Below are 27023 nucleotides of genomic sequence, written 5' to 3' on the forward strand. Positions count from 1 at the left end.
ACACACACACATGCACACCTACATGCACACCTACATGCACACAAATACAAACATGCACATGCACGTATTTACACACATGCACACGCACACACACATGCACACAAATATACACACACATGCACATGCATGCATGCATACACATGCACCCTTACATGCACACAAATACACATGCATACACACACGCATTTACACAACTACATACAAACAACACACACATGTACGCACACACACACACACACACACACATGCACACAGACATGCAAACATCAACACACATACACACGCATATACATACAAATACACACACACATATATACACACCCACATAAACACACGCACATACATACAAATACACACACACATATATACACACCCACATAAACACACGCACATACATACAAATACACACACACATATATACACACCCACATAAACACACGCACATACATACAAATACACACACACACATGATTTCTTCATGTACATGTGTGAGTTTAAATTGCAAAAAGGTTCTGAAAAAATACTTTCGAAGCTACAGTTGATCGTATTAAACATTATTAATAAATGTAGTTGATATTTCAAGCTCCAGGTTGTTGTGCAAGCAAACATGTGTTTAACAGTAAGTGAATGAAGTACACATGGTAGTTTCATGTACACCAACATAATAAATATCCACGTCTCTCTTCTAGAACCAGTGAAAGCCCCAAAACCAGGAAGCTGGCCTTCTTGACCACGTGGACTAAGAGAGATCCAGAACCAGGTACTGAAGCCACAACAGAACCATCTTCTGAGAGAGAAGCTTTTTCACTGTTGAAGCTGAAGAAAAAAACATTTAATCAACTTTCTATCCACGAATCTAGATCGTTCTGGTGGTTTGTGTTCTTTATGTTCTGATTAAACCAGGGCTGGTTGATTACTTTAATCACATGATGGTGTTATGTCATTGTTTACTTATTTATTCATATCATTTATTTACAGATTCTCCTGGAAAATATGTCATATTTAATAGATTTTAAATAAAGTGTAAAAGTGTTATCATGCAATGAACTCAATTGTGGAATATGTCATTGTATATATATATATGATGATATAAAAGCACTAGAAAGAAGAATAAAAAAGGTCTTCGAACAGATCTTTAACTAGTTATATGTAAACTAGTAATAATGTTGTAAGTTAGCCAGTGTTATCTTGACCTGATGTAGTCAGAGGGTTAACTTTTGATCATTTAAGAATAATATACAGTACTTCACATGTGATATTTCTCAAAAAAAAATTGTTTGTACCACGTCCTGTGGTTGTGACTAACTAAAGTAAAATAGATTTAAGTTAACTTTAGGTCAGTTAAAGTCCAGACTAGACCATGATTGACTCCCTCGGAAGAATCATTTGATGGATTAAAGACGTCTGATAAGAATTGATGGTTTGTAATACGTTTCAGTTCAGTTTGTCTGGAGGCTGAACATGAGCGTCATTAGTTTATGTTGTAATATATTGTAAAACCTTAACCTTTTCTTTCTGCTTCCAATTAAGTTGTTATCGTTAAGAGACATATTTGAAGAGACATTTGTAAAGACGAACGCCTTCATGACCTTCTGTGGGGTGTTTGTTAGATGAATGAACATGTTGATAACGGGTCAGAGATAATGCTCTCGCTGCTAGAATGAAGGATCAGTGTATAAACTACCACCGACTTCCCCGAAGTCACTCTAAAGCGAGGCACAAAAAGCCAAACACTCCATTTATAACCTCCACCCTCGACTGACCCTGCGAAGGATAAACAACGAACATGTCGTCTGTGCGGGAGAAAAACTGCTGCTTCTGACTATAAGTCGTGGTTTTTACACTTTTACAATTCTTGGATCGAAATTAAACTACATTAATATTCAAGTTGATATTTTAAGCTACAAAAATGCCGGTTTTTAAGATAAGTTGAAGGGAAGCTAAACCCAAATCTACTGATTAACTCACATGTTTGAAAAGTTCCTCATCATGACCATGTTTTCAACTCATTACTTTATAAAGTTGCTCTGAAATCTGGGCGAACGAGAGGTTACGAGAGTCCATTATGACGTAATAATGGCTTCACTCCTCCTCCAGCCAGCTGTTATCACGCCCCGCTTTGTTTATACAACGAGTCCCTTGGAGGTGGAGACTCCCGGGATTGATGCACACACACACACACACACACACACACACACACACACACACACACACACACACACACACACACACACACACACACACACACACCCACGCGCACTCACACACGTGGTGACAGACCTCCATGTTTGACCAATCACAGCAGAGTGGGTGTGGTTATGGTCAACAATATTTAATCTCCAGAAAAACAAAGTGTTTTCAGTGGGCGGAGCTTATGATCATTTTCTAATGTCAATATTTGAATGAGAAGAGAGTTTTGTACAAACACACACTGATGATACAATAGAGTCACACATCACAACAACACACACACACTGATGATACAATAGAGTCACACATCACAACAACACACACACACTGATGATACAATAGAGTCACATATCACAACAACACACACACTGATGATACAATAGAGTCACACATCACAACAACACACACACTCTGATGACACAATAGAGTCACACATCACAACAACACACACACACTGATGATACAATAGAGTCACACATCACAACAACACACACTGATGATACAATAGAGTCACACATCACAACAACACATACACACTGATGATATAATAGTCACACATCTATTTAACACACACTTGCATCAAAGGAATTTAATGGTGTTGAGTATTTGGTGAAGGAGGAAAAACACAAAATAGATAATTTTACAACCAGATATTTTCTGTTACATACAGTTTTGTTAAATACACATGTTGTTCGGAACACGTTTAACAACTTCTACAATATTTTAGCCTCTTATTAGATCGAGCGTGTTTTAATCTAAATCACTTGCAAAGATATAATATCTTTGTTTCTTATTGCAAACAGTGTAAGAATGAAACCACTATGACTATAACGGTTGCATGTGGTTCGTCTCCTCCATCACCTCACCAGTGTGTCTCTGACTGAGGTCCTGCTGACACACGGCTCTGTTTCCTCTGTGTTTGCAGTGAGTCCGATCGAGTTTCCAAAGCTCTTGAGAAATTCCTTGGAGGTTCTGTTACTGAACGACAACCAGCTGGAGTGTGTTCCTCAGTCCGTGTGTGAGCTGCTCGCTCTCACCGAGCTCTACCTGTCCAAGTACGTTCAAGTTCGCTCTCTGCACCTCCATATGATATCATACATTAGAACATTAAAGTACATACAAATACTTTGTATAAATAACATTTGCAGTAACGAGTATATATGTGTAGTATTGTCCAGTACTTGAGTCTTGTGTTGTGATAGTGTAGTAACAAGTATATATGTGTAGTATTGTCGAGTACTTGACTCTGGTGTTGTGATAGTGTAGTAACAAGGATATATGTGTAGTATTGTCTAGTACTTGACTCTGGTGTTGTGATAGTGTAGTAACAAGGATATATGTGTAGTATTGTCCAGTACTTGACTCTTGTGTTGTGATAGTGTAGTAACAAGTATATATGTGTAGTATTGTCTAGTACTTGACTCTAGTGTTGTGATAGTGTAGTAACAAGGATGTATGTGTAGTATTGTCCAGTACTTGACTCTGGTGTTGTGATAGTGTAGTAACAAGGATATATGTGTAATATTGTCTAGTACTTGACTCTAGTGTTGTGATAGTGTAGTAACAAGTATATATGTGTAGTATTGTCCAGTACTTGACTCTGGTGTTGTGATAGTGTAGTAACAAGTATATATGTGTAGTTTTGTCGAGTACTTGACTCTGGTGTTGTGATAGTGTAGTAACAAGTTTATATGTGTAGTTTTGTCGAGTACTTGACTCTGGTGTTGTGATAGTGTAGTAACAAGGATATATGTGTAGTATTGTCTAGTACTTGACTCTGGTGTTGTGATAGTGTAATAACAAGGATATATGTGTAGTATTGTCTAGTACTTGACTCTGGTGTTGTGATAGTGTAGTAACAAGTATATATGTGTAGTACTGTCCAGTACTTGACTCTGGTGTTGTAGTATTTACAGACCACATGACTCTTGACGAAGTCGTAACTGCTTTCATTTGTTTTCAAACCAAAATATGTCCAAACATCAGCTTTAATAGCTGCTGGAGTCACTGTATCCTCTTGTCCTCAGTCATCGTCAGGCTCTCGCAGGATTTCATTCTTCCTTTAGCTGCGGAGGACGTAATGACTGCTGCCATCTAGAGGCTGAAGGTTTATTTGCAACACTAAAATGAACAAATGCGCTGAATATTGAATGTCAATTTTAAAATTGGTCCAAAAACTTTTACGGAAATTGTCCGTAGGTACGAGTGTGTGTGTGAATGGTTGTGTGTCCTGCGTCGAACTGGGCTCCTGTCCAGGGTGTCCGAAGGAACTGGGATAGACTCCAGGCCCCTCATGACCCCTACAAGGGAATAAGCAGCACATAAAATACATGTTTTTATTTTAAACACACTTTTTAAACTGCATAAAAGTAGTATGGTTAAACAGAATAATAACTTGATAGCTAACAATAACTTGATAGCTAACAATAACTTGATAGCTAACAATAACTTGATAGCCAACAATAACTTGATAGCCAACAATAACTTGATAGCTAACAATAACTTGATAGCCAACAATAACTTGATAGGCTAACAATAGCTTGATAGCTAACAATAACTTGATAGCCAACAATAACTTGATAGCTAACAATAACTTGATAGCCAACAATAACTTGATAGCCAACAATAACTTGATAGCTAACAATAACTTGATAGCCAACAATAACTTGATAGCTAACAATAACTTGATAGCTAACAATAACTTGATAGCCAACAATAACTTGATAGCTAACAATAACTTGATAGCCAACAATAACTTGATAGCTAACAAAAGAATGCTGTTGAATATCAATAGTATTATACGCTGTATCGATGTTTTCTCAAACATCCGTGTATAATGTGTTTCCTAGAAAATACATGGTCTCACAGTTCAAGAGGATGAACTATGACGTGTGTTGTGTAGTCAGCTGCTCGCTCTGTTCGAGGATCATCTCTCAACGCTTCCAGCTGTTTGTCGGATCAGAAGCTAAACACTAAAAACATCACATCTCTATTAGATGAATTAAAGTACGTGACCAATATTTTGTATATGTTTAGACTCACACATTTATAGGAATGGCAGTTGAATTCCCTTTAGTGTTTGGAAAAACGTTCCTACATGAGTTCAGTTCCTGGAAAGACGGCGGGGTGTGGGGTCTCACTTCCTTCTCTGCAGCTGTTCAGTGAAAAGCTCCTCGATAATTCAATTACTCTGGATCTTTACTAGACTCCTCTTGTCCTCGAGTGCTCTCTTGCTAACGTGTCTGGAATACATGAATACATGAAGAGCAACTCTCCACCATTGATTCTTGCTACTCTTTGTTTTGTTCTTCCCAGTAATCCTGGGATCCGGGAGCTCCCGGTCGAGCTGGGTCAACTGCCCAACCTGTGGCAGCTGGACGTCGAGGACCTCAACATCACCAACGTTCCACAGGAAGTGCTGATCGAAGGTGGGTATTATTGCGTCATTGTCCAGGTGGTTTACCCTGGAGATTAAATCTTGTTCGACAATGACCACGCCCACGTTGCTGTGTACTGTTTGTCACCACCCGTCATCGATCCACCTCTAAGGGGACTCGTTGTATAAACAAAGCGGGGTGTGATTACAGCTGGCTGGAGGAGGAGTAAAGCCATTATTACGTCATAATGGACTCTTGTAACCTCTTGTTCGCCCAGATTTGGGTGTACCTGTGTGTGTGTGTGTGTACCTGTGTGTGTGCGCGTGCGTGTATGTGTGTGTGTGCGTATGTGTGCGTGCGTGCATCAATCCCGAAAGTCTCCACCTCCAAGGGACTCGTTGTATAAACAAAGCGGGCGTGATTACAGCTGGAGGAGGAGTGAAGCCATTATTACATCATAATGGACTCTCGTAACCTCTCGTTCGTCCAGATTTCAGAGCAACTTTATAAAGTAATGAGTTGAAAACATGGTCATGATGAGGAACTTACTGTGTCTTGGAGAGGAAGAACATTTACTACATGTCAGGAGAGTTGAAGTTAGTTGATTTCTAAGTTTTGCAACTCTACACTTAAGCAACAAAGACATACAAGACATATTACACACGTGTTCTTCAACTCACATAGACGTACAAACATATTAATGTTAATATTAATGTTTAGCTTAATAACCTACTTGCTCTTGAGTCAATTAATGTCATTCATGTCCTCTTCTTAACCGCCAAATAAATAAAAAAAATACACACAAAAAAACACAACCATCCTATAGTCTAATAATCTGATACTATTTTTCAGTTACTGCATTTTCCCCCCATAATGCATTGCAATATACAGTAACACTTTGTAAAATACTAGATCAAAAAGCTACTTTTTTTACTGTAGAAGTTGCATTTGTTTTTGTTTGTATCGTCACGGCTCGTCCAGTTCAACGCTAAATCTCAGCGTCTCCCGGCTCAGGTCGGCTCGTAGTCGTGTCCTGACCGATCTTGTGCGTCCAGGTCCGATGTCGGTGCTGGCGTACCTGCGCGCTCACCTGCGTAAAGCCGAGCCCTGCAAGCTGCTGAAGCTGCTGGTGATCGGTCCGCCCAGGCAGGGTAAGAGCGCCCTGCTGGAGGCGCTGCAGACCGGCCGGGCGTCGCCCTTCACGCCCCCCGAGTGCAGCATCTCCACCTCCATCTGGGAGCTGGACAAACCCAACGGAGGCAAGAACTGTGTAAGGAGACGAGACGTGTGAAATAAACCGGAGCAGGAACATCAAGACTTGAATCTCCCGCAGAAGGACTCGGTCGTGTTCAATGTGTGGGACATCGGAGGACAGGCCAGCATGTCCACCGTCAACCAGTGCTTCTTCACGGACAAGGCTCTGTACGTGATGATCTGGAACCTGGCTCTGGGCGAGGAGGCGGTGTCAAGCCTGCAGACCTGGTTGCTCAACATAGAGGTGAGAGTTCATTTTAGAGTTTATTTAATGTAAGTACCAGACAAAGAGCTCAAATTTGAAACAATTGTAATACTTTCCCAAATACTTTTGTACTAATAAAAGTGATAGTCGATCTTAGAGTGAGTAGAGTAAAGTTGGGATTATTTACAGATTAATCTGTTCTTTTCAGAGTTATAGACAAAAAGGGTTGTTCATTTTAATGTAGCGACTGGAGCTCAAAATATAGAAATTAATATAGATTTATTTATGTTTTTCGGAACCATTCCTAATGTGGAACTTCAATCTAAGAGGGACGTTACAGACGAGCAGTATGGAGGTATTTGAATGTTTTTTTGGACGAAGATGAAGACGAAGACAACTGAGCTCCAGTCGCTACATTAAAATGAACAAACATTTTTGTCTATAACTCTAAAAAGAACAGGTTTACTCTAAATATAATCCCAACACTAGTCGACATGAGGCTGAGTAAGTAATTCATAGTTATTTGTAAAGCACCTTTCTAGACCAGGGTCACAAAGCGCTTGAACAATAAAAAAAACAACAAAAAAAAACGCAGCAGCAACAAGAAAGTTAAGAAAAAGCACAAATAAAAATGTCTTGTGATGTTTCTTGAAGGAGTCAGTAGATCATCAAACACAGATGTTTCTTGAAGGAGTCAGTAGATCATCAAACACAGATGTTTCTTGAAGGAGTCAGTAGATCATCAATCACAGATGTTTCTTGAAGGAGTCAGTAGATCATCAAACACAGATGTTTCTTGAAGGAGTCAGTAGATCATCAAACACGGATGTTTCTTGAAGGAGTCCGTAGATCATGAAACACAGATGTTTCTTGAAGGAGTCAGTAGATCATCAAACACAGATGTTTCTTGAAGGAGTCAGTAGATCATCAAACACAGATGTTTCTTGAAGGAGTCAGTAGATCATCAAACACAGATGTTTCTTGAAGGAGTCAGTAGATCATCAAACACAGATGTTTCTTGAAGGAGTCAGTAGATCATCAAACACAGATGTTTCTTGAAGGAGTCAGTAGATCATCAAACACAGATGTTTCTTGAAGGAGTCAGTAGATCATCAAACACAGATGTTTCTTGAAGGAGTCAGTAGATCATCAAACACAGATGTTTCTTGAAGGAGTCAGTAGATCATCAAACACAGATGTTTCTTGAAGGAGTCAGTAGATCATCAAACACAGATGTTTCTTGAAGGAGTCAGTAGATCATCAAACACAGATGTTTCTTGAAGGAGTCAGTAGATCATCAAACACAGATGTTTCTTGAAGGAGTCAGTAGATCATCAAACACAGATGTTTCTTGAAGGAGTCAGTAGATCATCAAACACAGATGTTTCTTGAAGGAGTCAGTAGATCATCAAACACAGATGTTTCTTGAAGGAGTCAGTAGATCATCAAACACAGATGTTTCTTGAAGGAGTCAGTAGATCATCAAACACAGAGATGTTTCTTGAAGGAGTCAGTAGATCATCAAACACAGATGTTTCTTGAAGGAGTCAGTAGATCATCAAACACAGATGTTTCTTGAAGGAGTCAGTAGATCATCAAACACAGATGTTTCTTGAAGGAGTCAGTAGATCATCAAACACAGAGATGGTTCCAAAGCTTAGGAGCAACAGTCTGGAAGGATTTCTCTCCTCTGGTCCGGAAGTTCAGGAACCATCAGTAGATTCTGATCCACAGACCTCAGAGCCCGAGCTGGGGTGTAAGTCTGGATCAGATCACTGATGGAAGGTCTGACCATGAATAGATCTGAAAGTAAGAACCAGAATTTTAAAGTTGATCCTGAAAGAAACTGGAAGCCAGTGAGGAGTTTTAAGGATCTGAGAAATGTGAGGTCTTCTTCTAGAGCGGGTCAGAATTCTCGCTGCAGAGTTTTGTACTGTACTGTAACAGCTGAATTTTTGGTGATCTATCACTTTAAGTCATTTTGTCAGTATATGTCATAATTCATATTTCAATTAACTGAATTTATTTTTAAACTTAAATTGAACTTTAGTGTATTTATTTTTTCTTATTATTATAAGTATTTCCTGCCGTGGCCCTTTTTAATAATAGCAATAACAATGTACTATCACTAAATTAATTATTTTTTCTCCTTTTTATATACATTTATATTATTATGATTCAATTAAAATCTGTTATTAACAAATAAATCCATGGTCTGACATTTTAAAAGACATATGATGATAAACATTTAAACACTTCCAGGTCCATAACATATGATTAAAACTAGTTAGTTTCTCTATTTTGAAACAAAAATGACAAATTAAATGGTTCTGTTTTAGGCCAGAGCTCCCAACTCTGCAGTGGTGGTCGTGGGGACACACCTGGACCTCATCGACACCAAGTTTCGGACCGAGAGGCTGGCCACGCTGAGGGCCTACATCCTGGCTCTGTGCCGCTCACCCTCCGGAGCTCGAGCCTCCGGCTTCCCCGACGTCACCTGGAAACACCTGTAGTAGGTGTCACCTCCCGTCACCACCCTGACCCTGACCCTGACCCTAACCCTGTGTCCTCAGCGAGGTCTCCTGCAAGACTCTGGAGGGACTGGACGGGTTGAAGAAGCTCATCTACCAGGTGTCTCTGTCCATGAAGGACTCCAGCAGCAGCTCCCGCTGTGGGAACAAGCTTCTGGGTCGACTGGTGAGTGAGCAGTGAGTGGAAGAATCGGCGAGTAGCTTTGATTCTTTTTAAATTAAACCGGGAGATCAAGAACCAGGAATGCTGACCAAGTAAAGATAATTTTTTAAGAGCAAGTAAATGAATTTCTGACCTGCTGGGGCATTTTCGGGAAACCAGGCTTTTCACCGCTGGATAGTTCCAGACTCCACATGTCGCCACTTAAGCTCTCGCCTCAGTCGCGCTCTTTTCCATTTCGCCAGCTTTCGTGAGGCAACGCTTAAGTGGAAATAATGAAGTGTTTACCGTAACAACACAACAGTGACGCAAACCTGCGCGACTGCCTTCATGCTGTTTTTGTATCTCAGCGTCTTGATGATACTTTCACTTGAAACATGTCCTGCTATTATGTGTTTAATTTCAAACCATTGTGAGAACAGAAGCTTGTTTATGTGAAGTCCTCATTGTTTAGAAATCTTATGAACTCTTTTTAGCTCCAACCGTCATAGCAGTAAAAAAAAAAACATAATTTTATCTCTTTAAACCATCTTAAAGTGAAAGACTCCACTGCTTTGCTAATGTTAGGTTAAGCTAACGATAGTGACCCACATTATCCCCGACTGTGATGAAGTTCCTGTAAGATGTACGACTGATTTTCTACTCGCCTTCATGTGGACCAAGGGTTGAGATGATTTTAAGAGTAATCTGTTACTTTTTAGAGTTACAGACAAATAAATAAGTCTATATTTTAGGTCTACATTTCCCTTCCTGTCCTACAATCACTTTCACCTCTGCTTTAACTTTTATCTGTTCATTAACTTTGTTCCTTGTTTTATTGTTTATATTCTGTTTATTAGTTTATTATTTAGGTTTGTTGATTATTACTTTCATTTTGTTGGTTATTTATTTTTTATTTATTTTCTTGAATGTCTTAATTGATGTCTGTTTAAGTCTTTAACGGTTTAGTCTTTAATTGTTTTAAGTGTTTAATGTCTTTAGTGTTTTGTATCGTGGGTCAGAGAAGATTTCATTTATGCCGTACGTCTCAATACATGCATATATATAAGGTAAGGTAAGGTAAAACTTTATTGATCCCTCAGGAGGATATAGAGAGAACGATAACTCCTGCTACAAACAAACTTAAAATAGAAACTTATTTAAGTTTTTTCTGAACAATTCTTCTCATGTGAGTCTTAAATATAAGTTGAAAGTTACAGACGAGCAGTATGGAGGTATTTGGATGTTTTCAAGTGTATTTTTGGATGAAGAAAACTGAGCTCCAGTCACTACAATAAAATGAACAAACATTTTTGTCTATAACTCTAAAATAGAACAGATTACTCTGAAAATAATCCCAACATTAGTCGACATGAGGGCGAGTAGAAAAAGAGTGAGATTTTTGGTGAGCTAACATTTAAATAACGTTATTCATTTTTGCTTGTTGTAGATCTGACTATGATTTATGATTGTTTTTGAAGAACATGAGTTACTCACCAGAGACGTGAACGAACGGCACCTAATAATGAATAAAGTAACTCTGGTGTAGTTGTTCTGGAGCTTCATTGTCGTGTTGCTTCTGACTTGTTGCTCCAGATTCCACGAAGCTACCTGATGCTCCAGGAGGCCGTGATGGCGGAGAAGCAGAGACGCGCCTGCGAAGGAGAAGTCCAGTACTTGACCGACGTCCAGCTGGAAGGCATCATCGAGCAGAACCTGGACAGCGACATCAACGACTACGAGGACCTCCAGAGCGGTACGGAAGACCAGCGTTTCGAAGCGCGAGGGAGCGGTGGGATTAAAAACCGATGGGATTCTGTTCCAGCGATCCACTTCCTGATCGAGACGGGAACTCTGCTGCATTTCCCCGACACCAGCCACGGCCTCTGCACGCTCTACTTCCTGTGTCCGGTGTGGCTGTCGGAGTGCCTGGAGAGGATCATCCACCTCAAGTCCTCTCGCTCCGTCGCCCGCAACGGTTTGATCCGAGCCTCCGACCTGAGGGTAGGAAGAAAAAAAATCAATAACTGAAATAGAATAGAAAATAGAAAATGTTTATTCATCCCCAGAGAGGGGAAACACACGTTTACAACAGCAGCACAATAGAAAATAAAGTGCAAGGAAAAAAGGAAATAATAAAAGAGATAAAAGAGAGAGAGATAATATAAAACTATAATAAATAATATAATAATAAAATAAAACGATCTTAAAAATATACAAATTATTTACAGTATTAGAAAATTAACACTATTAACAAAATAAAATAGAATAAAATAAAATAAAATAAAAAAGAGGCTGTTGCTCCTAAGCTTTGGAACGATCTTCTCTCTCTTTGCGCTTGATGGATCTACTGACTCCTTTAAGGAACATCTTAAGACGTTTCTATTTCTTCAGGCTTTTCCTTGATTTTCTGGAACTCCTGTGTTGTTATCAGTATTATCTTGATCTTTAAAGTATATACTTTTTTGAGTATTGTTTTGATTGTTTAAGCGCTTTGTGACCCTGGTCTGGAAAAGCGCTATATAAATAAATATTACTTACTTACTTACTTACTTAAATATCCTGACTCTCTACTTTAAATATCCTGATGTTAATCCGTAGTGTGTTTTTCTTCTCGTGTGTTTTTATTTTTTGTTTTTATTTTATTTTTATTTTTATTTTATTCTATTTTATTTTGTTAATAGTGTTAATTTTCTAATACTGTAAATAATTTGTATATTTTTAAGATCGTTTTATTTTATTATCTCTCTGGAGTATGATTTGATAAAGGGTTGAACGCTCGACAGATGCTGCTGGTAGGAACCGGTTTCACGGAGCAGACCGAGGAGCAGTATTTCCAGTTCCTGGCCAAGTTTGAAATCGCTCTTCCGGTCGCCAACAACAGGTGAGGAATCTTCTCTCAGTCTGACCTGCCGCCGTCTCACCGATGGAACGTACGCTCGTCGCTCTCCCAGCTATCTTCTCCCTCACCTGCTGCCGCCCAAACCCGCCATGGACATCCACTGTTTCCGCCAGCAGACCGCCAACACCCTTCAGCGCCTGTTCAAGATGAGCTTCGTTCCCGCGGGATTCTGGGAGCGCTTCATCGCCCGCATGCTGATCAGCCTGACGCACATGGACCTGCAGGTACTGACCACGAAAAACAAGCAACGCAAAAGATGCGAAAGGATGTTGAACCCCGTTTGTCTGTTCAGTCGTTTGAGCCCAAGAGAAACGGCCACAGCAACAGGGGCTCCGTCATCTACAACTTCAGTGCGACCCAGCAGAGGAACCGATGCAGTACCTTCAGAGTGCGACGCAGCCAGACCGTGTACTGGAAGGAGGGGCTGCTGGTGTCCTTCGAAGGAGGTTACCTGAGGTCAGAGCTGAGATGTACATAATCATTATGGAAGAATTAGGGTTGAGATCTTTGTTTTAAGACTCAATCTGTAAGATTTAGAATAGTGTTTATGGTTCCCCCTGGTGTTGGAGAAGTGTAAATGCCACGTCAGAATTAGTTCGCATTTTTTATAATAGTCTCTTGTTGTGTCGGTTTCTGGTTTTAACTTCCTGGTAAATTGATAAAAAAGTCTCTCAGTACTTCATATGAAAACACTTTTTCTACTAGAGATTCTACTACATGAGTCACTGTTTAAAGTTAAATCCTTCATTAAAGAAAATATAAAGAAAATAAAGTCATAATGGTAACTACACTTTCTTTTTCCTTTTACACAAATCATTAAAGTTTAAATAATGTGTTGATGTGCGTGTGTGTTGTTGTGGTGTTGATCTGTTGTATCACCAGTGTGTGTGTTTGCAAAAAACTATTTTTATTGAAATATTGACATAAGAAAATGATCTTAAGCTCCGCCCACTGAAAACACTGTTTTTCTGGAGATTAAATCTTGTTGACCATAACCACACCCACTCTGCTGTGATTGGTCAAACATGGAGGTTTGTCACCGTGCATCATCAATCCAGGAAGTGTCCACCTCCAAGGGACTAGTTGTATAAACAAAGCGGGGCGTGATCACAGCTGGCTGGAGGAGGAGTGAAGCCATTATTACGTCATAATGGACTCTTGTAACCTCTTGTTCGCCCAGATTTCAGAGCAACTTTATAAAGTAATAAGTTGAAAACATGGTCATGATGAGGAACTTACTGTGTCTTGGAGAAGAAGACTTTGACATTTACAACAGGAGAGTCAGGAGAGTTGACGTTTAGAAAAGTTAAATCTCTTTTGCCCACTAAACAACTCGTCCAATTTTCTAAAAGATCAAATTATCTTATATTATATATATATATATTTTTAATAACTATAAGAATTTATGATGCCACTCGTCAAACAATTTTTTGCCATGTCGTCCGGCTGCAGCGTGGAGTCGTCGGACGTCAACTGGAAGAAGAAGAAGAGCGGCGGCATCAAGATCATCTGCCAGTCGGAGACCAGAGACTTCTCGGCCATGGCTTTCATCACCGACCACGTCAACTCCCTGATAGAGCAGTGGTTTCCCGGTCAGTGCACGTCCTCGTTCATAATGTGTCAAACGTCAAGGCGTCCATCGGTGAAGAACAGCTGTCCACTTGCTCGCGCAACATCTGCTAATGTTCCCACGGTCACCCTGGGAGTGGTATGGATTCATAGAAGGTCTATAACAGAAACTTAGATGTTGTTCTGCAGCAGCTGCTTTTTTAACGAGTGTTTGTCTTCTGCGAAGAAGATAACGGTTGTGGAGCTTGAGGCAACTGTCATTCTATTTCTATCCTCGGTGACCCTTCTCTCTCGCTTTTCTTCTCGTCCTCCTCCAGCTCTGACGGCCACGGAGAGTGACGGCAGCCTGGTCATCGAGCAGTACGCCCCCTGTCCCCTCTGTCAACAGACCGCCCCGGGCGGGGAGGCAGGAGGAGGCGATGGAGGTGTTCACTACTTCAACATGGAAGACTGTGTTCTGGCCGCCGTAGATAAGGAAACCATAGTCTGTCCTCAGCACCCGGACAAACTGGTTCCCCTGCAGGAGCTGGTTCCAGAACTCTTCATGACCGACTTCCCTGCACGGTAGCGCCACATCTTTATGATGTATTTGAGGATATGTTGGATGATTGAACCCCCCTTTACAGACGAAATGCACTCATGTTTTTCTACATTTATGAGAAAAGATTCAATTGTTCAGTGTGCCCCAAATGTCCCCCAATTTGATTTTAGATGTATTTATTTTAATTTTAATTATTTAGTGTTTCAGGGTTTTACACTTCAAAACACAACCCAGTGACACAAAAGTAAATCACAAAATAATCCGTAAGTAAGTAAGTCATTTTTATTTATATAGTAAGTAAGTAAGTATTTTTTATTTATAAAGTAAGTAAGTAAGTATTTTTTATTTATATAGTAAGTAAGTAATTTTTATTTATATAGTAAGTAAGTAATTTTTATTTATATAGTAAGTAAGTACTTTTTATTTATATAGTAAGTAAGTATTTTTTATTTATATAGTAAGTAAGTATTTTTTATTTATATAGTAAGTAAGTAATTTTTATTTATATAGTATGTAAGTAAGTAATTTTTATTTATATAGTAAGTAAGTTAGTAAGTATTTTTTATTTATATAGTAAGTAAGTAAGTAAGTCATTTTTATTTATATAGTAAGTAAGTAAGTCATTTTTATTTATATAATAAGTAAGTAAGTATTTTTTATTTATATAGTAAGTAAGTAAGTAAGTAATTTTTATTTATATAGTAAGTAAGTAAGTAAGTAATTTTTATTTATATAGTAAGTAAGTATTTTTTATTTATATAGTAAGTAAGTAATTTTTATTTATATAGTATGTAAGTAAGTAATTTTTATTTATATAGTAAGTAAGTAAGTAATTTTTATTTATATAGTATGTAAGTAAGTAATTTTTATTTATATAGTAAGTAAGTAAGTAAGTAATTTTTATTTATATAGTAAGTAAGTAAGTAAGTAATTTTTATTTATATAGTAAGTAAGTATTTTTTATTTATATAGTAAGTAAGTAAGTAATTTTTATTTATATAGTATGTAAGTAAGTGATTTTTATTTATATAGTTAGTAAGTAAGTAAGTATTTTTTATTTATATAGTGCTTCTCCAGACCAGGGTCACAAAGCGCATAAACAATCAAAACAATATTCAATAAAGTATATACTTTAAAGGTCAAGATAAAACTGATAACACAACAGGAGTTCCAGAAAATCAAGGAAAAAAACAAATATAAACGTCTTAAGATGTGTGTTCCACAGTGTGGAAATGTGTGAATATAAAGTTGTGTGGGAAACTGCTTGAGACCTTGGCTCCAGCATCTGCTGTTTGCGACGTCTCCTAAAGAAACAATGTCTTTGTAAGAAGCAGCGTTTACGGGGTGGTGCGATGTTTTTCTATGCAGGTGTGTGTAGACGACTAAAGTGAGCTCCATTTAAAAGGATGCATTTTTTTGTGTGTTTTGTCAAGACTGTTTCTAGACAAGAGTGAGCTGGAATATGCCGAAGAAGAAAGTGCCATCCTGGGTCAAGGCGGCAGTGGGACGGTCATCTATCGGGCGAAGTACCGCGAGAGGCCAGTGGCCGTCAAGCGCTTCCACTTTAAGAAGTGTCGCCAACGGAGCGGTGGTTGTGGAACAGGTACAAAAATGTTATTTTCACAGTGCAATGTTGGTGTCTGACTTGTTCACTACAGTAAAGTGAGGTTAGGAAGATATTATTTGAACAAATTCACTTTTCCTTCCAGAGAACTAATGCTTTTCAGTCTGAATTATAAAAAAAACAAGAGTAAAAATGAGTGGTGTTGGATGAAAAAGTGTCTACTAAGTGGGATCATAATGAATGTGAGAGGAAACTGAGGTTTTAGTTTCAACTTTTAAGAGGTCAAGACGTGTATGTTTAACCTTTAAAATAAACTAAATACATTTTATACTTTCAATATACCTGAAAATAGATAAAGATATAATGAAAACCCTCCCGATGAATACTGTCTTTTAGGCATAAAATACTTCAAAAACCTCCTACACAGAAATGTCTCCGTAGCACCAGAACATGACACGACTATCCATCAGACTTGGTTGATCTTGGAGTCGCTCACTGTTTATCCTCAAATAAAAAAAGAAATAAAATGTTTTTTTTGGATTATTTGTCTTGGATACAGTTAAATATTTCTTTAAACGTGTATCTTGTTATCGTTTCCCCATGAACAGACATCGTCAGTGACAACTTTTTGATAACCTTTCTGACACGTATATCCGGCTAACAAACTGTTTCCAGCTGAATATGGAGGGAAATCTTTATTTTTTTGTGTGTGTGCATGTGTGTGTGTGTGTGTGTGTGTGTGTCCGCGTGTGTGTCTTTTCTCAACAACTCTGAACGATGTATTAATTGTCCAAGTGAAGGACAGAGACAGACTTGTTTAGATTATTATTTATTTCCTGCGATCCATCTCCCGTCTTCACTGGTGTTCCTCAAGGTTCGGTCCTGGGTCCTATTCTTTTCATAATACAACTCATCTGCCTTGGTCATTTTTTTCGTAGATTTAAAATCACATTCTATTGTCATGCTTAAGACACCCACCTTTTAGTCCCCGCCTCCCCCTCTCCCTCCTTCTGTGACCACCTCAATGATGTACTTCCTCAAACTTTCTAAAACTCAACAATAGCAAAACTGAATCTTTTGCGCGTCATCCTTTACTTTCATGCAAAATGCTGCTTCTTCGATAATCACCAGTAACCCCTCAATTATTCATATTTCTCTCTATCACCCGCCGTATTAATTACAAAAACCCTCCCTTTAAGGCTCCCTGCCCTCCCAGTGGACATTTGTAACATAAACACACTTTTTTTTTTTAAACTAGCCAAAAAACAGCTTTTTAAACTGGTTTATTCTCTGAAATTCCTGTTTTATAGTTTTAACTTTTTGTGGTTTTTCCCTTTAATTTTTTAAAACTTTTAAAATCTGTTAACTTTAAAACTCCTGTCTTTTTTATGGTTGTTTTTAATCTGTCTTTACCGTTTCTTTGTGTGTTGAAAAGCACCTTCTGAATCAAATTAACTGTCATTATAATTATTATTATCGTGAGATGAACTTCATGTCGTGCTGCTGATGTTAAACGAGGTCTGAAGGTTGGTCTCCTGGTCTTCACTCGCCTCAGACACGATGCTGAAACACCTCCAGTCGGCCAACGCCTGCCGCAGCTTCTCCGAGTTCCGCCAGGAGACCAGCATGCTTCACTCCCTGCAGCACCCGTGCATCGTGTCCCTGATGGGCATCAGCATCCACCCGCTGTGCTTCGCCCTGCAGCTGGCGCCGCTGAGCAGCCTCAACACGGTGCTGGAGGAGCGACGCAAAGGTGCAGAAAAACATCTCCCACGCTCCTCACTCTGCCTCGTCTAACTCCTCGCTGTGTTTCGAAGGGTCTCTGTACCTGCCTCTGGGTCACATGATGACCTTCAGAGTGGCCTATCAGATCGCGGCGGGTCTGGCCTACCTGCACAAGAAGAGCATCATCTTCTGTGACCTCAAATCGGACAACATCCTGGTCTGGTCCCTGGAGGTCAGTATCTGAGGGACATGTTAGGAACATGAAAAGTTAAATCCAAAAGAGTTTCCCTCCTGTCATCCCGTCATGTCTTCATTCACTGCGATGGTTTCAGGTGCAGGACTCGGTCAACATCAAACTGTCGGACTACGGCATCTCACGTCAATCCTTCCACGAGGGAGCTTTGGGAGTCGAAGGCACACCTGGATATCAGGCTCCGGAGATCAGACCCGGAATTGTGTACGATGAAAAGGTAGAACCATTTTTTTATTAAATTTCGCAGGTCAAGACAAACAGATTCAGTCAGTCAAGAAAAACTCCTTAAAGATCAACTAATGTAAAAACTCCAACTCTCCTGACACGTAGTAAATGTTCTTCATCTCCAAGACGCAGTAAGTTCCTCATCATGACCATGTTTTCAACTTATTACTTTATAAAGTTGCTCTGAAATCTGGGCGAACGAGAGGTTACGAGAGTCCATTATGATGTAATAATGGCTTCACTCCTCCTCCAGCCAGCTGTAATCACGCCCCGCTTTGTTTATACAACGAGTCCCTTGGAGGTGGAGACTTCCGGGATCGATGATGCGCAGTGACTAACCTCCATGTTTGACCAATCACAGCAGAGTGGGTGTGGTTATGGAGATTTCATCTCTGAAAAAAACAAAAGGTTTCAGTAGGCGGAGCTTAAGATCATTTTCTAATGTTAATATTTCAATGAAAAGAGGGTTTTTTTTAATCACGCCCCGCTTTTTTTATACAACGAGTCCCTTGGAGGTGGAGACTTCCTGTATTGACGACGTCTCCCTTCAAAAAACGTATTTAAACTTATCACCTCTGAACAGTATTCTCTCTCTACAAGTAAAGATACACCTTTTTTTTTAACGAGTATCAGTGTGTTGTTGTTTCTGGTCATGAAGTTAATTGTTAAAAAAAACAAAATACTGAAGAAAATTATTTTGGTTTTATCCAAAGGTATTTGGTTGTCATGAAGAAGTAGCAAGTGTGGGAAGTAGGAGCTACTATATGTGTTATTAATCTCCTGCTGCTCCTGATAGAAACCATGAGATCAACATCCTGGTGTGACGTTCATGAACCATCGAGGAATTAAACCTTCTTTAAATGGATCTATTTCAACAAAAGGCTGTTTTAAAATGTTCCTTTTTGTTAAGGAATACTTTTAAGATGAAATAATAGAAAATTATTTTTTGTTTCACACGTTCATTTGTTGACGCCAGTGTTTAGTTAATAGTTAATATTCACCTTAAATGAAATGAAAAGTAATTAATAAAAATGTAGTTACAATTTTGTTATAATTCATACAAATTAAATGAAAAGTAATTAATAAAAATGTAGTTACAACTTTGTTATAATTCGTACAAATTAAATGAAAAGTAATTAATAAAAATGTAGTTACAACTTTATTATAATTCATACAAATTAAATGAAAAGTAATTAATAAAAATGTAGTTACAACTTTGTTATAATTCATACAAATTAAATGAAAAGTAATTAATAAAAATGTAGTTACAATTTTGTTATAATTCGTACAAATTAAATGAAAAGTAATTAATAAAAATGTAGTTACAACTTTATTATAATTCGTACAGATTAAATGAAAAGTAATTAATAAAAATGTAGTTACAACTTTGTTATAATTCGTACAGATTAAATCAAAAGTAATTAATAAAAATGTAGTTACAACTTTGTTATAATTCGTACAGATTAAATCAAAAGTAATTAATAAAAATGTAGTTACAACTTTGTTATAATTCATACAAATTAAATGAAAAGTAATTAATAAAAATGTAGTTACAACTTTATTATAATTCGTACAGATTAAATGAAAAGTAATTAATAAAAATGTAGTTACAACTTTATTATAATTCGTACAGATTAAATGAAAAGTAATTAATAAAAATGTAGTTACAACTTTATTATAATTCGTACAGATTAAATGAAAAGTAATTAATAAAAATGTAATTACAACTTTGTTATAATTCGTACAGATTAAATCAAAAGTAATTAATAAAAATGTAGTTACAACTTTGTTATAATTCGTACAGATTAAATCAAAAGTAATGAATACAAATGAATGGAAACATTTCAATAAAACTCTCCATAAAGGCTTAAATTAAATAAATATAAATCTGAATTATTTTAGATCAAAATTAAAATATTACAAAATGGTCGATGTTGTATAAGTAAGTAAGTAAGTAAGTAAGTAAATGTTGTATAAAATAAAATGTTGAATTCAGTGCTTCATTTAGATGAGAAATAATATGAATTAAATGAACAGAATCAATAAAAAAGCATTTATTTCAACCAAATTTAAATTCCCACTTTCTATCTTTTCCTATTTCTTAAAAAAATAAAGAGAATTAACTGTGTCTTTATTTTATTCATATCTTGGTTATTTCTCTTTTATTTAAATAATTACTGCTGGTTTGGTGTAGTCGCTCCAGCAGTCGTCCTCTGGAGATATGATGGTCTCGTCTTTCCTTGTCTTCCAACATTCTCGCTCAGTTATTCCGGGAAGACCAAGTCCTCCGTCGACTATCTCAGACCTTCAGACGTGAATCCTCTCGTCTCCTCTGCTGCTCCTTTCAAGGTCACGATGGATAAGCTGTTGATGATAAGAGGAGACAGTTGTGTGTGTGCGTGTGCATGTGATAGTGTGTGTTTGCGTCTTCTCTCAGCTGGGTCGTTGACCTCAGGGTCATCTGTGTCATATTTATCAAGCCAGCGTTCACTAACTCATCCTCCATGTTTACACTTCTGTGTGACGGCATTGTTGTGGATTTATTGCTCTCTAGAGTTGAGGGAAGCGTTCAAAAGACCTTTTCTAGCAGGTCTCTGTGTCCACAGTCGTCTTTTCATGACTCGTATACGTCACAAAATGGTATCAAAATGTTTAGTTTCGGGCATTTTTGAGTCAGTGTTGGAGGGAATTGAAGTTAAAGTACCTTGTGTCTTCTCGTTTACACTATTGTAACAGTTTATTTTGGTGTCTAAACAAGAAGGATGTGTCTCGCCTGCAGTTCATACAAAACTCTGCAGCCAGAATTCTGAGCTGCTCTAGTAGAAGAACTCACATTTCTCCGATCCTTCAAACTCTTCACTGGCTGCCAGTTTCTTTCAGGATCATTTTAAAATTCTGGTTCTTACTTTCAGATCTATTCATGGTCAGACCTTCCATCAGTGATCTGATCCAGACTTACACCCCAGCTCGGGCTCTGAGGTCTGTGGATCAGAATCTACTGATGGTTCCTGAACACGCTTTTATTTAATTGTTTATTTACTTATTTTTTTAACATGATCAATAATGAGCAAGCTTTCATTTCCTAACTTCCTGTTTCTGAGCAGAGGTTTGTAATGTCTCTAAATGTTCCCTTGAATATTTTATCGTCAGAAATCAACTTTGGTTCGTTCCTTGTAAATCGATTGAAAATGAAAATACAGTTTAAAATAGTTGAAAATGAAAAAAAAAAAATGAAATAAAAATGTGAGTTTGATAGAAATTTAACTTTTTTAATGATATATACAGTATATATATTTATTTATATTATAAGATACAATTGTCAGTAAAGTAGTTTGTTTTCTCGTGACGTCAACCATGAATACTTTAGTAAAACTACAAGATATTTAACTTTAACAAAAGAACAAAACCTTCAGAGACATTTTTAAGACGATTTTTGTGAATTCATTTAACGCCCGAGTCTAAAATAAACATGTTCTCGTCTCGTCCTGCAGGTGGACATGTTCTCCTACGGCATGGTGCTGTACGAGCTGCTGACGGGCTGCAGACCTGCTCTCGGACACCACCAGCTCCAGATCGCCAAGAAGCTCTCCAAAGGCATCCGACCTCCGCTGGGACGCCCGGAGGAGGTCCAGTTCTGCAGCCTGCAGACGCTGCTCACCCAGTGCTGGGACACCAAGCCGGAGAAGGTTGTCACTCCCAGTCATGATTTGAATCCCTGGTGAACGTTGTGCGTTTGTGCGGAACAGAGGCCGACGGCGGCGCAGTGTGTGCGACGCATGATGGAGCCGAGCTTCCCGTGTCTCCGATACTTGATGTCCTGCGAGTCCCAGTCGCAGCTCTTCCTGTCTCAAGGTCACAGCGCCGTCTTCTGGAGCGGACGCCAGGAGGACAGGTCTGTGATCCTGTGTGTCTTCATGTCTTCACACATGTCTTGGTTCTTACAGTTCATACAGTAACTGTGTTTGTTATATCAGTGAGTGTTGACCTTCAATAGACTCAGTGTTGTGAGTCAGTTCATGAATTAAACCTCTTTAGTTATTTCATATATTCATACTTTAAACTAAGACTCGCTTGTTTCGTTATATTTTATTCATCTTATTATAAATATATTTATTTCATCCACTCTATTCTATATGGAATGTCACAACAACACATACAATTCCTGTGTTGTTTTAACAACTGACAGTGATTTTGTTCTGATTATGACGTGACAATGACATTTTATCCCTTGTGTTATCTCTGGGTCAAGGTGACCCGAAGGACTGAAACCAAATGAAAACGACCTCCGGCACTGCATATGTTTTTTTCAGGAAGGTCGTTCACCTTGACAAGGGATACCTCATACACATTTGTTTTCGGGCCTTCGCATCACCCAGACCCAGAGAAAACACAAGGAATACCATAAACACTTTTGTTTTCTAGACGTCGGGTCACCTTGGCCCAGAGACAACACAAGGGATACCATGAACAAATTTATTTTCGGGACTTTGGGTCAACACAAGGGTTACAACAAACACATTTGTTTTCAGGCCTTCGGTCACCTTGACCCAGAGATAACACAAGGGATACCACAAACAAATTTGTTTTCTAGACGTCGGGTCACCCTGGCCCATAGACAACACAAGGGATACCACAAACACATTTATTTTCGGGACTTTGGATCATCTTGATCCAGAGACAACACAAGGGTTACAACAAACACATTTGTTTTTAGGCCTTCGGGTCACCTTGACCCAGAGACAACACAAGGGATACCACAAATACTTTTGTTTTCTAGACGTTGGGTCACCTTGGCCCAGAGACAACACAAGGGATACCATGAACACATTTGTTTTCAGGCCTTCGGTCACCTTGACCCAGAGATAACACAAGGGATACCACAAACAAATTTGTTTTCTAGACGTCGGGTCACCCTGGCCCATAGACAACACAAGGGTTACAACAAACACATTTGTTTTCAGGCCTTCGGGTCACCTTGACCCAGAGACATCACAAGGGATACCACAAACACTTTTGTTTTCTAGACGTTGGGTCACCTTGGCCCAGAGACAACACAAGGGATACCATGAACACATTTATTTTCGGGACTTTTGGGTCATCTTGATCCAGAGACAACACAAGGGATACCACAAACAAATTGGTTTTCTAGACGTCGGGTCACCTTGGCCCAGAGACGACACAAGGAATACCAAAAACACATTTGTTTTCGGGACGTTTCGTCAACTTGACCGAAAGACAACACAAGGGATACCACAAACACATTTATTTTTAGGCGTTCGGGTCACCTAGACCCAGAGTCAACACAAGAAATACCTCAAACATATTTATTTTCAGGCCTTCGGGTCACCTTGACCCAGAGACAACACAAGGGATAAATCAGACTGTCTGTGGTTATATAAAGGCTGTTGCAATAACTTTGCTAATAATAGCTCGTAGCAACAAATAGGAAATAATGAACAAGTTCATTCTTAGAGTGAAACCACATTTTATTTGTTTAAAATAATAATAATACGATTTTTTCTTTAATTCACAACTCGCATGCAAATATTTGCAGCGTTTCGCATTTATTTGTTGTAGTTACACTTCCGTCCACTAGATGGCACCAGTCTTTATATCTTCCACTGCTAAAGGAAACATGAGATCCCTGTGATGCCTGAGGACGAGAGGATACAGTGAGTCTAGCAGCTTTTAAAGCTGATGTTTGGACATATTTTGGTTTGAAAAACAAATGAAAGCAGTTACGACTTCTTCAAGAGTCATGTCATTACTACACTATCACAACACCAGAGTCAAGTACTGGACAAGACTACACATATATACTTGTTACTACACTATCACAACACCAGAGTCAAGTACTGGACAATACTACACATATAAACTTGTTACTACACTATCACAACACCAGAGTCAAGTACTGGACAATACTACACATATATACTTGTTACTACAGTATCACAACACCAGAGTCAAGTACTGGACAATACTACACATATATACTTGTCACTACACTATCACAACACCAGAGTCAAGTACTCGACAATACTACACATATATACTTGTCACTACACTATCACAACACCAGAATCAAGTACTGGACAATACTATACATATATACTTGTTACTACAGTATCACAACACCAGAGTCAAGTACTGGACAATACTACACATATATACTTGTTACTACACTATCACAACACCAGAGTCAAGTACTGGACAATACTACACATATAAACTTGTTACTACACTATCACAACACCAGAGTCAAGTACTGGACAATACTACACATATATACTTGTTACTACAGTATCACAACACCAGAGTCAAGTACTGGACAATACTACACATATATACTTGTCACTACACTATCACAACACCAGAGTCAAGTACTCGACAATACTAGACATATATACTTGTCACTACACTATCACAACACCAGAATCAAGTACTGGACAATAATATACATATATACTTGTTACTACAGTATCACAACACCAGAGTCAAGTACTGGACAATACTACACATATATACTTGTTACTACAGTATCACAACACCAGAGTCAAGTACTCGACAATACTACACATATATACTTGTTACTACACTATCACAACACCAGAGTCAAGTACTGGACAATACTACACATATATACTTGTCACTACACTATCACAACACCAGAGTCAAGTACTGGACAATACTACACATATATACTTGTTACTACAGTATCACAACGCCAGAGTCAAGTACTCGACAATACTACACATATATACTTGTCACTACACTATCACAACACCAGAGTCAAGTACTGGACAATACTACACATATATACTTGTTACTACACTATCACAACACCAGAGTCAAGTACTGGACAATACTACACATATATACTTGTTACTACAGTATCACAACACCAGAGTCAAGTACTCAACAATACTACACATATATACTTGTTACTACAGTATCCTAACACCAGAGTCAAGTACTGGACAATACTACACATATATACTTGTTACTACAGTATCACAACACCAGAGTCAAGTACTGGACAATACTACACATATATACTTGTTACTACACTATCACAACACCAGAGTCAAGTACTGGACAATACTACACATATATACTTGTTACTACAGTATCACAACACCAGAGTCAAGTACTGGACAATACTACACATATATACTTGTTACTACAGTATCACAACACCAGAGTCAAGTACTCGACAATACTACACATATATACTTGTCACTACACTATCACAACACCAGAGTCAAGTACTCGACAATACTACACATATATACTTGTCACTACACTATCACAACACCAGAGTCAAGTACTGGACAATACTACACATATATACTTGTTACTACACTATCACAACACCAGAGTCAAGTACTGGACAATACTACACATATATCCTCGTTACTACACTATCACAACACCAGAGTCGAGTACTGGACAATACTACACATATATCCTCGTTACTACACTATCACAACACCAGAGTCAAGTACTGGATAATACTACACATATATACTTGTTTCTACACTATCACAACACCAGAGTCAATTACTAACAATACTACACATATATACTTGTTACTACACTATCACTATATAGTGTATTGTGGCCTCGTACTGACCAGATTCTTGCCAGTACTCTCCTCTCATGGATCAAATACACTCAGTATCAAGGTGTAAAGACTGATCTGGTAAAGTTTGTTCTCTCGAAAAGCTGAGTCAGCAACTTGACAGTTGATTCTTAAACGCCTGAAGCTGCTGTTTTTTTTTATAGCAACACGAGACAAACCTCGTTCTCTGAAAGCGACGCCTGAGGGTCGACATAGTTCCTGCATCTCGTGTCGAACGACTCCTTCAAGTCACGACGTCTTTTCTTTAACTTTAACCCTTAAACTCAGGAATTTGTTATTCTTAGATACCGAAGTCGAGAGCGGGAACTGCTGCTGGACTTAAAGTACCAAGTATTTATACTCCCGCCCGTGGCTGCAGGCTCGTGCCAAGATCTTCAGCGGATCTTCGGTCCAGATCTTATCCTTCAGTGACCTCCGGGCCGTCATCTTCTAAGAGGGGGTCTTTCTAAAGAGCTTATTAAGTCCTTATTTCAGAGGGAAACCTGTGTTTCTACGTGTCGTTACGTCCTCTAATAAATGAGTCTACGCCTCACAAGTCCACACACGAGCTCCAGCTGTGAGACCTTGAAGGCTCCATTGTTCTGGAGCAGCAGCAGGTCTTCAGGTTCATCTGCATACAGAGGAGCTTTCATCCTCTGATGTACAGGTGGTGTTAATGACTCCACTCTTCCTGCCGTTAACTCCTTCAGACCCACATCCCTAACCCCCCCCTCTGCCCCGAGGAGCTGGGACCTGGCGGAGAACCTTACAGTTATTTCTGCAATCTGTGCTCGGAGAGATAAAGAACACGGCGCTCCGCTGTGACCTTGCTCTCCCACGGCGAGATCACAGCTGCTGCTCCTCAGATGAACACAGGAGGAGCAGGAGTGGAGGCTCCGGGAGAAAGTGGATCGAAAACCTGCC

The 27023-nt window shown here is 38.7% G+C and overlaps 1 protein-coding gene across 1 annotated transcript in view; it reads left to right on the forward strand.

Annotated features, from left to right (window-relative positions):
* The window catches only part of lrrk1 (leucine-rich repeat kinase 1), a 59019-nt gene that overhangs the window by 17825 nt on the left and 14171 nt on the right, over nucleotides 1–27023 (forward strand). Inside the window, exons 12-31 of the mRNA XM_087783348.1 lie at nucleotides 690–760; nucleotides 3116–3245; nucleotides 5506–5618; nucleotides 6623–6837; nucleotides 6901–7065; nucleotides 9366–9538; nucleotides 9600–9723; nucleotides 11293–11452; nucleotides 11522–11700; nucleotides 12483–12580; nucleotides 12651–12822; nucleotides 12891–13054; nucleotides 14051–14190; nucleotides 14485–14731; nucleotides 16142–16311; nucleotides 17828–18025; nucleotides 18090–18229; nucleotides 18330–18467; nucleotides 21967–22161; nucleotides 22222–22367. Of these exons, the coding sequence (XP_087639474.1) occupies nucleotides 690–760; nucleotides 3116–3245; nucleotides 5506–5618; nucleotides 6623–6837; nucleotides 6901–7065; nucleotides 9366–9538; nucleotides 9600–9723; nucleotides 11293–11452; nucleotides 11522–11700; nucleotides 12483–12580; nucleotides 12651–12822; nucleotides 12891–13054; nucleotides 14051–14190; nucleotides 14485–14731; nucleotides 16142–16311; nucleotides 17828–18025; nucleotides 18090–18229; nucleotides 18330–18467; nucleotides 21967–22161; nucleotides 22222–22367 (3138 nt within the window). The remainder of the gene's footprint in view (nucleotides 1–689; nucleotides 761–3115; nucleotides 3246–5505; nucleotides 5619–6622; nucleotides 6838–6900; nucleotides 7066–9365; nucleotides 9539–9599; nucleotides 9724–11292; nucleotides 11453–11521; nucleotides 11701–12482; nucleotides 12581–12650; nucleotides 12823–12890; nucleotides 13055–14050; nucleotides 14191–14484; nucleotides 14732–16141; nucleotides 16312–17827; nucleotides 18026–18089; nucleotides 18230–18329; nucleotides 18468–21966; nucleotides 22162–22221; nucleotides 22368–27023) is intronic.

This window comes from Callionymus lyra, chromosome 2 (genome assembly GCF_982586985.1).
Source record: "Callionymus lyra chromosome 2, fCalLyr1.hap1.1, whole genome shotgun sequence".
NCBI classification, from domain to species: Eukaryota; Metazoa; Chordata; class Actinopteri; order Syngnathiformes; family Callionymidae; genus Callionymus; species Callionymus lyra.